At 45.5% G+C, this 11084-nt stretch overlaps 1 protein-coding gene across 1 annotated transcript in view; it reads left to right on the forward strand.

Annotated features, from left to right (window-relative positions):
• PRDM8 (PR domain containing 8) overlaps nt 1-11084 on the forward strand; it is a 14941-nt gene that overhangs the window by 1830 nt on the left and 2027 nt on the right. Inside the window, exons 2-7 of the mRNA XM_008567546.1 lie at nt 2542-2671; nt 4854-5092; nt 6114-6257; nt 8497-8717; nt 9711-9942; nt 10319-11080. Coding sequence (XP_008565768.1) covers nt 8499-8717; nt 9711-9942; nt 10319-11080 — 1213 coding nt within the window. The 5' untranslated portion in view covers nt 2542-2671; nt 4854-5092; nt 6114-6257; nt 8497-8498. The remainder of the gene's footprint in view (nt 1-2541; nt 2672-4853; nt 5093-6113; nt 6258-8496; nt 8718-9710; nt 9943-10318; nt 11081-11084) is intronic.

An 11084-nucleotide genomic window follows, 5' to 3' on the forward strand; every position in this document is an offset into this window, starting at 1 on the left:
GGACTTTCTAGCTTGGAATCCACCCATGGTTTACTTTCCTGAGGCCTGAGAAAACACAGAAATCAGATTTTGTCTAAGAAAAAGAGAGGGAAGAGAAAAAATAAAAAAAGAAAGACAGGAAGGAGGGATGGAGTTATGAAAAAGTTCATATTGCCAATTGAACTATTTGAATTCTTTAGGATACCACTTTTCCAAGAATTAGCATTGAAAAAAGACTTACACTGGCAGTTATTAAGCACTTTTGAAAATCTATTGAAAACTATAAGCTTTCCATATAATGTTTAAGGACACATTCTCCATTGTTCCTAAATTAATACCCTGGATTAAATCATGAAGCACCTGTGATTAACTTGAAATCAAGAAAGATGGTTTTCATTCAAATAGTTCAATTGGCAATATGAACTTTTTCATAAGTCCATCCCTCCTTCCTGTCTTTCTTTTTTTATTTTTTCTCTTCCCTCTCTTTTTCTTAGACAAAATCTGATGTCTGTGTTTTCTCAGGCCTCAGGAAAGTAAACCATGGGTGGATTCCAAGCTAGAAAGTCCTGGACAGGATTCTGCCTAGATCCCTTTCCCAGGAGAGCATTGCTTTCTGCTGTTCAGCTCCCAGCAGCCCAATTTCTCACAGTCTAAGTCCATACTTCAGAAGTCCAGCTGGTATCAGGTGCCAGGGAATCTTATCTGCCCAGGATGTGTACACTGTGTGTCAATCAATGCCTCCCTATTTAACTCAGGTATTATATATGACCTAAAACAGAGAGAAAAGGGGGCGGGACTTGGTTACTAAATCTTGAGATAATGTCTCTCTCCTGGTTGTGTGTGAAGAAATGTAATGTAGAGCCTCTTAATTTGATGACATTCCGAAGGCCTGGAGTCAGTCTTCTGAAAATCTCATTTGAGACTTCTAGGCACCCATTTGTGACTGCTGGGCACCCTCTGGTCCCCAGTCTGCCTGGAAAGCCTGGCCCAGAGGGTGAGAAGTCTCTGCATGGCTGACTATAATCTGCTATGTTTCCTTCCTCCACCCCAACACCCCTCCCCCATCATACTGAGATATGTTCAAGGGCTGTGGTGTCTGAGTCTGAGAGGAACTTTGGAGCAGGGAGATTTGATGGAAAACCAGGCTGTTCTTGTCCAGATCTTTAGACATTTATCTGGCGAAGGGTATAAAGTCTGGGGGTATCCAAAAGTCAGGATACTGGATTTAGATTTGGTTCACAGGACACACTCACACAGGTGAGCATGAGCTATTGACTTCAGATCCATGGTAGTTGCCCCCAATATCACTTCAGTTTGCTAACCTTGCTAGAAGTCATACTCGGAGCCTTTAAACCAGATGACTACAACCCAGATCCAGGAGATGAAATGGCTAACACAAAGCTCTCAAAGACTATCCAGCTCCCAGATGAACTCCAACAAAAGTATAAGTGGAGCTTGGGATCCCTCAGAAAGAAAGTTTTAAACTTCAGGAAGGTAATCACAATGATAATGATAATGATAGTAGTAGTAGTAGTAGCAGCAGCAGCAGCAGCAGCAGCATTAAAAACAGTACAATTTATTGAGAAAGAGGAAAAGCCAAAGAGAAAACTGTTAGTCAAGAGTAATAATCCCTACACTAAGAAGCCTTCAGTCCCTCCTGACAGGCTACAAAATTATCTACTCATGAGTCTCTGGCCTGGGAAACATTTACTCATTTACCACTCAATGAACCAACTACTTAGGGTGAGAACAGACCCAAACTGAGCTTGCCATGTATATTTATAGAAAACAAAGTGCTACCCATCTCTGTATATCTTCATCCAGCTCAGCAAGTATGCCTCTTTTTGACTCACCAAGATGAAAAACTTAAATTCATTTAAATAAATTATTGGATTAAGATAACCTCCCTGTCTCTCTTTTAAAACCCACCAAGCATTATTCTTCTGATAAAGGCAAAGTGGTAGGAAATGAGTTAGTCCTCTGACCAACATTTTTGACACACAACTGATGCTTTCCCCTACCCACTAACCCATCATTTCTGTTTCTCTTTCATATACAAGTAGTCAGTCAAATTTATTGCTTAGAAAGTTCCTTATTCTAGATGGTGAGGCTAGGTAATACAATACTGCTCCTTGAAGTACCATTCTCTGCCTTCTCCAATCCTCGCAGTCTCTTCCAGAGGCCTCCCTGTGGGAAATTAATAAGCTTAGGAAAGAGTTGCCACTGCCTGCTTTGTTGGCCTCCTCTTGTTTCCAGCGTGTTTTTCCTTTCACCATGAATTGCCATACTCTTGACAACCAAGCCTTTGCTGGTGTAGTGCTTTGAAAATAGGACTAGAGGGGGATAAACCAGGACCTATAAAGAAATAGAAAAACTGTGTTTTCATTCTTATAGGGTAATAATCTTTGAGTTATTCTTAGAGATGTCACCTACCTCCTATCACAGAAATTTAGATATTTTGGGTCTCATCTCTCCACCCTGGGAGGAGAGAGGGCACTGCCATTCTAATACTCTCTAAGAATCAGATTTCCCTTTTTACTCTTTCTCCACCCTATCACTTAGGTCATAAAAAGCACCACGGCAGGAATCATTCATCAACCTCTCTCCAGCCATCTCTTCCAAAACAGCACTGCAGTTGTCTACACGTGTATTTTTACCATGACTGCAAGGAGCCTTGCTGAAGTGAAGCATGGTGAGCATACCCACTCTTCGTTGTCATTTTTCTAATTGTTTATTTGGAAATAAAATCTCGGAGAAAGAGCTCCAAATATATGCATAAACCCATTGTTCCGTGTGAATTACATAAGACTACATTGAGGTACATTTTTATAGTACTGTCTGAGGCTGAATAAATGCTTCCACCCTTCATTTAGTATCAGTGAATTCCAGTAAGTAATAATACAGAGTGATTTTGAAGTAGTTTATGCACCATTTTAGCCTGTAAATTTCTAGAGAAACAGAAATAATTTATAGGTTTTCTTTATCTCTTATTAATGATTGTCATTTAGACCATTCATATTACCAAGCAAAATGTGTACAACTTAAAATACTGGAATTTCAAGTTAATCTTACTCATACTTGTTTTAATGTTATGTCAGTTACTTAATCCATAAGAAAAAGAGTTGTTTGGATTAATGAAATGTAAGAAATTCTTTTATTTAGGGATCTTTACCTGAAAGCAGAGGGAAAATCAAATTAGAGGGCAAATAAAACATCTGATGGCCAGATTCTCAATAAATCTCTCAAAACTCTGATGTAAAGAATTGTAGCTATTTTCTATCTTAAGCTTTGGAAGGTAAAGCTTCCATCCCCAACTTAATTACCAGAAACATTATTTCATACAAACAAGTCAAGGTTAGAGTACCTCAAAGGAGACACAGCCTAAGTGTTTTCTGTATTTAAGAAGAGAAAGGCCATGCACAAGAAAAATGCCTTCCACTTAGAGTTTGTTTTCTAAATGCATACATTCTGGAGTGGATGCTTTTATATTTACAATATGTAAAGGTATTTTTTTAAGTGACTTGCATGGCTAAATAACTTTTCCTGGGAAAGAGAAACTTCCTATTCTCTAAACAACAGCAAAAGAAGGCACTAAGGATTATTCTGTTCAACAGCTTAATGGAATTAAATTCCAGAACACCATCCTCCCCCCTCCCCAGTGCACACAATTATATGTACCAGGCTGTAGTTTCTAAGGGACCACAACTCTCTTACAGCTACTTCTCTATCTTAACTTGCTGTTGCTTATATTTGTGCCTTTCCTGTTCTTGGTTTTCCTTCTGTCTTCTTCTCTGAATTCACTTAAGTATATGTGGTCACTGTTTTTCAACCCTGAGGGTTATTTTCAGATGTTTGAGATAATTCTTTCAAAATTTCTAATTCCTCCACCCTTCCTTTAAAGAAGTGGCTAGGGAAAATGCTTTCCTTGGTGTGCATGCCTCTGTGTTTGTGTGTGTGTGTGTGTGTGTGTGTGAGAGAGAGAGAGAGAGAGAGAGAGAGAGAGAGAGAGAGAGAGAGAGAAATGAATCTGGTATTAAATGGAGCAGCCAGTCATAAGACAATTGGTGGCTAAATACAGCTGCAAAATCTTATATATGAATATGTGACACGTGAGACGACTCATTGCACTGACCCTTGGCCATTAGGAGTCATCCTTGGCCAAACCTTAATTTAAAACCACACATAGTTTCATAAGAGAAGTGACATCCTAAGATGAAAGAAAAATGCAGTTCAAGAAGCTTCCTTTGAAAAGTAGTAGTGAGCCTGGAAATTAGGGGAGAATTTCTCCCTTTTTCCCAACATATGAGTCTTTCACAGCCCTTCCTTCCTGAGTCCCAGCTTTAATCCTAGTCAGTGGCTCTGTGTGATTGGAAGGATTCAGAACTTGTGTGGGGGACTGATCAGAGAAGGGAAAGGGGGGGGGGTGGGAGGGAGAGAGAGAGAAGAGAGAGAGAGAGAGAGAGAGAGAGAGAGCCAAAGAGAATCCACTTAGAGAGAAATTACCCGCCCTTCTTTATTTCTCCTTGCAAACACTTTCCCAGGCCTCCTTGGACTATAGGCAACCGCAAAGAAAGGCGTTCAGTGCCTCCCTGCCCCACTGGGTTTAGAGAGGTTTTAGAGCTTTAAGAGGATCAAACCAACACAGTAACCTGCTCTTTGCCAATCCCCAATATACTCACCTTATTTCAACAGCGGGAAAAAACCGAGTTTTTCTCTTCCTCAAGTCGTGGTTCTGCCTCGTCCGCTTTAGTCGGCTACACAATCCGATTTATCCTAAAGCTGACCGATTGCCCACTTCAATGTAGTTGCGATGTGGGTGGGGCTGAGGGAGTTAAGGGAACGTCTACACCACTCAAAGACCTTTCTTCCCTTAGGAGTAGAGAGTTGGACAGCGAAAAAGAACCAGCGACTTTGTGTTGCGGCCCCTGCTGAAGGAGTCAACTTTCAGGCTGTGAAAAGACCTCAAGGCACTGGCATCAGCTGCTGCACTGAAGGGGCGAGCCAGCGCCTCTAAGTGGCTTAGCGCGCAAACGAGGCTCCCGAGACGGCCTCGGCAACTCCATCACTGCTCCACCACCGGCTGGCCGTGAAAAGCTCCCCGGAGCCCATCTCGGTAATAATTTCTACTTTGAATCACCCTTCCCCCCTCCCTGAGGTCTTAGAGTACCGGCTGCCCGCATTATGTGGTTCCCCACCCATCACCCCGGACTACGCAGATCGTCCCATGCGGAGGATGAAGGAGCAGGAACAGCTTGAGTCCAGTAAACAGGGCTCTTTCCACCACCACCACCCCCAGCCCAAGAACCCGTGTCCTGGGACCCCATAGGTCCCCGTCGGAGGTCTGCTGGCGTGCCTACTCTATCACCTTACCCCATCTCCTGGGCCACGGGAAGGCTGAGCCAAGTTCTTTCCCAAGCGCATCCTCTCTGAATTTTGCACGGAGGGATTTGGTAGTGTGAGCGCTGCTGAAGAGAGCTGGCGGCTGTTTATCACCCCCAGGCAAAGAGCTGCGCAAATCAGCGGCGGCTCAATGGCCAGAGAATCCCTCAGGGCTAATCCGCACCCCTCTCCCCTCACACAACTCAGACTCTGGGGAAATGCGCGCGGCGTCCGCGCGCGGGGTGTCCACTTCTCCGTCCTAGGTTCTCCAAGTGCTTAACGAAACGAGAACAGGCCCTCTCCGGTCCTTTTGGTACCTTCCTCTCCGATCCCGAAACTGATTTTCCCCTCCTAGAAGTCCCATAGGGCCCAAGCGTTAGGAGGCGGGCCGGGCCGCTCTCAGAGAGGCGGCACCACTCCCGAAAGGCGCTGAGGATCTGCGGGCGCGGCAGGCCAGGGAGAAGGCTGAAAGGCAGGCGGCGCCGCGGGGAGCGCCCGGCCCAGCAAAGAGTTAACGGGAGGGGACGTGGGCTGTCACGCGTCATTGGGCAGATTATGTGCAGCAAACAAAAAGTGTGTGTCTGCGTGCCAGTCAGTCACTGCATCGGGTCCATCTGTACAACTCTCTCCGTTTCTCTCTCTCTCTCTCTCTCTCTCTCTCTCCACCCCTCCTCTCCTCTCCTCTCCTCTCACTCTCTCTCCTCTCACTCTCTCATCTATCTCTTCCCATCTTTACATCTCTTTCCTCTCTTTAGGCAGAGCCTACAAACAGCAACACCAACACCTCTTGACATGGAAATACACTGCCACTGATACAATAGGCAAAAAGAAATACTCAATTGCATCTTCCCGGTTGCAGGTGGCCTTATTTGGGAGACTCAATCGTGACCTTATTCTTGGTAAGTCTATTTGCATTGATATGGGAGGGGGATGGGAGGAAGGCAGGTTTGGGGGGAAACGTGGAAAATTTTGTCTTCATCTCCTCATTATCCATTAGAGAGGAGAAAATAATTGTTGGGGGCATCTGCACTGCCAATAAGATTATACAAAGGGAGGAGCGGGAGAGGAACACTTCTCCGGAGAAGCTGGGGACCAGGGAGCGCGCGGCCGCCAGACAATGCCTGCCTAGAGGGGAGGGCGAGCGGCCGGCAGCCGGCAGCAGCGACGGGCTTTCAGCGAGCTCCGTCGGCTCCGGGGAGGATCCCCGGGCAGATGAGAACCCGGGCCCAGAGCAAGACGCAGAGCAGTGAAAGGCTGGATGGCAAAGACGACCGCGCACGGGCAGGCGAGCCGAGGCTCTTGCCCAGCGGTTATTGTGACCGGCTTGAGGCTCGTGGCGGCCGCCGTGGCGACGCAGACTGCTATTAGCGCGGCGTAGCGAGGTCCTTTTCACCGTATTGTTAGGTAGAACTGCATTTTAATGACTACGTCCCTGCTGTTGCCCGAAGTGACGGGGCGACCTCCCGGCACAATGAAACGCTTGTGTGAAAGAGACTTTTAAAAGGAAGAGAAAAATTGGGCATAAAACACTGAATTGGAAGAAATTGAAAAGGGAAGAATAGGATTCCCTTGAAAAGGAGATGAGTGGTTCTGGGTTTTTGTATTTTTTCGTTTTTTGTTTTGTTTTGTTTTAAAATGTATCTTAATTTGCAATTGGAAATGATGAAGACTACTGTGGGAGACAAAAATGCCTAGGGATAGATAGTATAGCATAATAAAGTTTCTACTTTATGGATATTTCCCCTTATTTCTGCTGTCTGGCAGTTACAGCCCAACACTTGACATTTGGGGGATCCAGGAGAATGAATGAAAACAAGAGGCTGACCAAAGTTTCAGGCTGTTGGCTGAAAAGAAAAAAAAAAGCATTACCTTATAATCACATTTGTAAGATTAATTGGTTAGTAGACGTTAAGATAAAAATGGATGTTGCTAATATTATTCCATGATGAACAGCTTTGCAGGAAAGAATTAGTTCTACTTTTTCCTGCTACTTAAATTATACAAAACATACATTTACTGACAGTGGTAAGATTACTAGGGAAAAACCAACTTGGATAAGTTTTTTTATCAGTTAGAGAGAGTAAATAATATAGCTAGTTCAAAGCTTGTTTAAAATTTTAAATACCTGTTTTGTTTTCTCAAACGATGTCATGTAGGGGGTGTCCAGTGGCAGAGGAAGGGAAAAGTCCCTTTATGACAGCTTAATAGAGATCCCTCCATTGGGGCATTACTTTCTAAATTGCTGCGGATTAAACAGCTGGAGGGCCCACTGAGGACTACTCAAGCAGGGCTGCCCCCTCTTGCTCAAACAGGGTCATATATAGGGGAGCAAGAATTCATCAGTCATTACACTTGGTATTTCAGACAGGGGACACTTCAGGCTTGCCCTGTACCTGTTCACTACATACGCCACATGCAACTCAATCCACCCCCTTGTATAACAAGGTAACTGGGATTCACCTTCATCCATAAATAAGCATGTGGAGAAAAAAAATAATTACCTCTGCTTGCTGCTTTTAATTAAAGCCTCAGAGGGACAGTGTTGGATTATGGTAGTGAGCATACATACGTCCCTTCTTGTAGGCTGCAGAGAAAGGTTAGCTGACACGGAATTAGTGGCCCTGACACTCCACTTGAAATCCATTCGCCATGCTCCACTGTCTCCGCCTGTTCACTAATGCTACTCCCCTCTTTGGAAGGGAAAAAAAAAAATCAGCTCCCAGGCACCCAGTTCAATACAGAGGAGGAGAAGCGCTTTCTCCCAAGGGTTAGAAGTTTCTTATAGAAAAGTCTGTTTTTTTAAAAATATGGCATTATTCTCTTCCCACCTTCACCCCAAAAGCCTACCCCATCCAATACCAAGGTAATCCAAAGTAATGTAGTCTTTCCTAGCCCTTTCTTTTCTTTCACCCAGTCAGTTCCCACTATTCCTATTATTATTTTCTTTTAGAAAAAAAAAGTACCTCTTAGTTGGCATCTTTAAAATACACCAGTCTGCTTTATTTTTGAAATAAGAGCTATGTAAAAATCAGGCAAGTTCAAGAACAGTCTGTCCAGTAGTTGAAATGTTCTGCCTGGGTTCACAGCAGTAAAGGCAGTAATGTAACTTGCTTCCTTGTCCTGTGTGTCTGTCTCCAGTGATGGAAGATTCGGGCATCCAGCGAGGCATCTGGGATGGAGATGCCAAGGCTGTCCAACAATGTCTGACAGATATTTTTACCAGTGTTTACACCACCTGCGACATCCCTGAGAATGCTATATTTGGTCCCTGTGTCCTGAGCCATACTTCCCTGTATGACAGCATAGCTTTCATAGCTCTCAAGTCTACTGACAAGAGAACAGTACCTTACATCTTCCGGGTAAGTCTTGGCTGGTGCTGTGTAGGCATATGAGGGTAATATCCTGTTGAAAATGGACTAAGAATCATTCTAATGACAAGTGAAGACAGGTTTTGAATATAGAAAATGCAATAAATCAAACAATCTTGTTTTGCATACCAAAAATTAGAAAAGGAAAATTATTTAAACTCAAATTATTGTCAACTGGTTTTCTGGAATAAATGACAAAATTTGATTTGGAATGCCAGAAATGTCAAAATCAGTGCCTCAGTTCTGGATTGTCCTAGTGATGAATATGACTTCCTAAACTCTTTGGGAGATTTCACTGGGGCTGAGACTATTTGCATACTAAGTTCTCTCTGTAAGTACTTTGACAAGTACTGGGTACATTTGCCTTCCAACCTAGGAGGCATCCTTATCCCCTAAATATTACTTTGTTTGGTAACATCAGCTAGTGCCCAGAGTTTGTATTTAAATAAACATGTTGATGATTTTGACAGTAAAACATTAAATCCATATGTTAGAGTTTGGAGATAAAAGGCTTCTCACTTGCTGTTCTTTCTTCACCAAGAAAAGCTATTAATTGTTTGTTTAAGCCAAAATTAGGAAGATGAGTTCCACAGAATAGTTTCTAAGATCTAAGCTTGTTTTTTACTTCCGAAATAAACAAAATTCCCTATATTTTTGTAATGTGGGATAATTTAGAAGTAAATTCCCAAGAGGTTAAAACTAATTTAAACTGTAAGAAGAAATTTCCTCATTTGGTGCTCAACCATTATATTAAAACGATGACTTAAATAATGTCTGTGATTGATGTAAAATTTCAAAGGATGGTTATCTTGCCTGCTGTTTACAAACATGAGGCCGCGTCCCAACTTGGATCAAGTTTTTGGAAGCTCGATCTCAGATAACTCTTTGGAAAAGACTAGCATAGAGGAAATGTTCCTGGTTCCTCTGGTTCACTCTCTCACATAGATCTCCCTCTCCCCTTCCTTCTTCTATTTTAAACTATAGGTAGACACCTCAGCGGCAAATGGCTCCTCAGAAGGTCTCATGTGGCTTCGGTTGGTCCAATCAGCCAGAGATAAAGAAGAGCAGAACCTCGAAGCCTATATCAAAAACGGACAGCTCTTTTACCGCTCTCTCCGCAGGATTGCCAAAGACGAGGAGTTACTAGTTTGGTACGGGAAAGAACTGACTGAGTTACTCTTGCTCTGCCCCTCTAGATCCCACAACAAAATGAATGGTAGGTTGGCTCGCGACCTGCGTGTGGGCCCTTCACTAGCTGGGAAGGGATGCAGAGAGTGGCGGGGGCTCACCCGGGCGCCTTGGCGCGCCTTTCTTCCCTTTGGGTGCCTCATAGGAAGCTTCTGAGATGTAGTCGGAATTAAGCTGGGACAGACAGGTGAGGATAAATCGGTGGGCGCTTGTCTTGATTACTGTATTCCCCCCAAATCAGGAGGGAAATTTAGCTCAGGTGGAACAATATATTCTTTTCTAGGGCACTCAGGCCCTGAGAATTTGTGAAGGGGATGGTGGCAAACCGGCCTGGGGCGATGCTGAGTAATCATGTGGTGTGTGTGCGTGTGCGTGTGTGTGTATGGTGTTTGCTCACTAAGCAGGGTCGTCCCCTTACACATGCCTGGAATGCAGCCAACGTTTCCAGTTTGAGTTCCCCTATGTGGCGCATCTGCGTTTCCGCTGCCCCAAGAGACTTCACAGCGCTGATCTCAGTCCCCAAGACGAGCAAGGCGGCGGCGTGGGCACCAAAGACCACGGGGGCGGCGGCGGCAAAGACCAGCAGCCGCAGCAGCAGCATCAGGAGGTGCCCTTGGGTCTGGGCCCCAAGTTCGGCAAAGCCGGCCCCATCCACCACTACCCGGCCGCCTCCCCCGAGAGCAACAACCCACCCGTCACCGCCGGCGGCAGCAGCGCGAAGCCATCCACGGACTTTCACAACCTGGCCCGCGAGCTGGAAAACTCCCGGGGAGGCAGCAGCTGTTCCCCAGCCCAGAGCCTCAGCAGCGGCGGCGGCCACCAGGAGGCGGAGCTGAGTCCCGACGGCATCGCCACCGGCGGCGGCAGAGGGAAGAGGAAATTCCCGGAGGAAGCGGCGGAGGGCGGCGGCGGCCCAGGGCTGCTGGGCGGCCGAGGCCGCTTCGCTGAGCGGCCCCTGCCGGCCTCCAAGGAGGACCTGGTGTGCACGCCGCAGCAGTACCGCGCCTCGGGCAGCTACTACAGCCTGGAAGAGAACGGCCGCCTCTTCGCGCCGCCCAGCCCCGAGACGGGAGAGGCGAAGCGCAGCGCCTTCGTGGAGGTGAAGAAGGCGGCCCGCGCGGCCGGCCTGCAGGAGGAAGCGACTGCCGACGGCCGGGATACCCTCTGTTC

This window comes from Galeopterus variegatus, unplaced genomic scaffold, assembly GCF_000696425.1.
Source record: "Galeopterus variegatus unplaced genomic scaffold, G_variegatus-3.0.2 Scaffold330, whole genome shotgun sequence".
Taxonomy (NCBI): domain Eukaryota; kingdom Metazoa; phylum Chordata; class Mammalia; order Dermoptera; family Cynocephalidae; genus Galeopterus; species Galeopterus variegatus.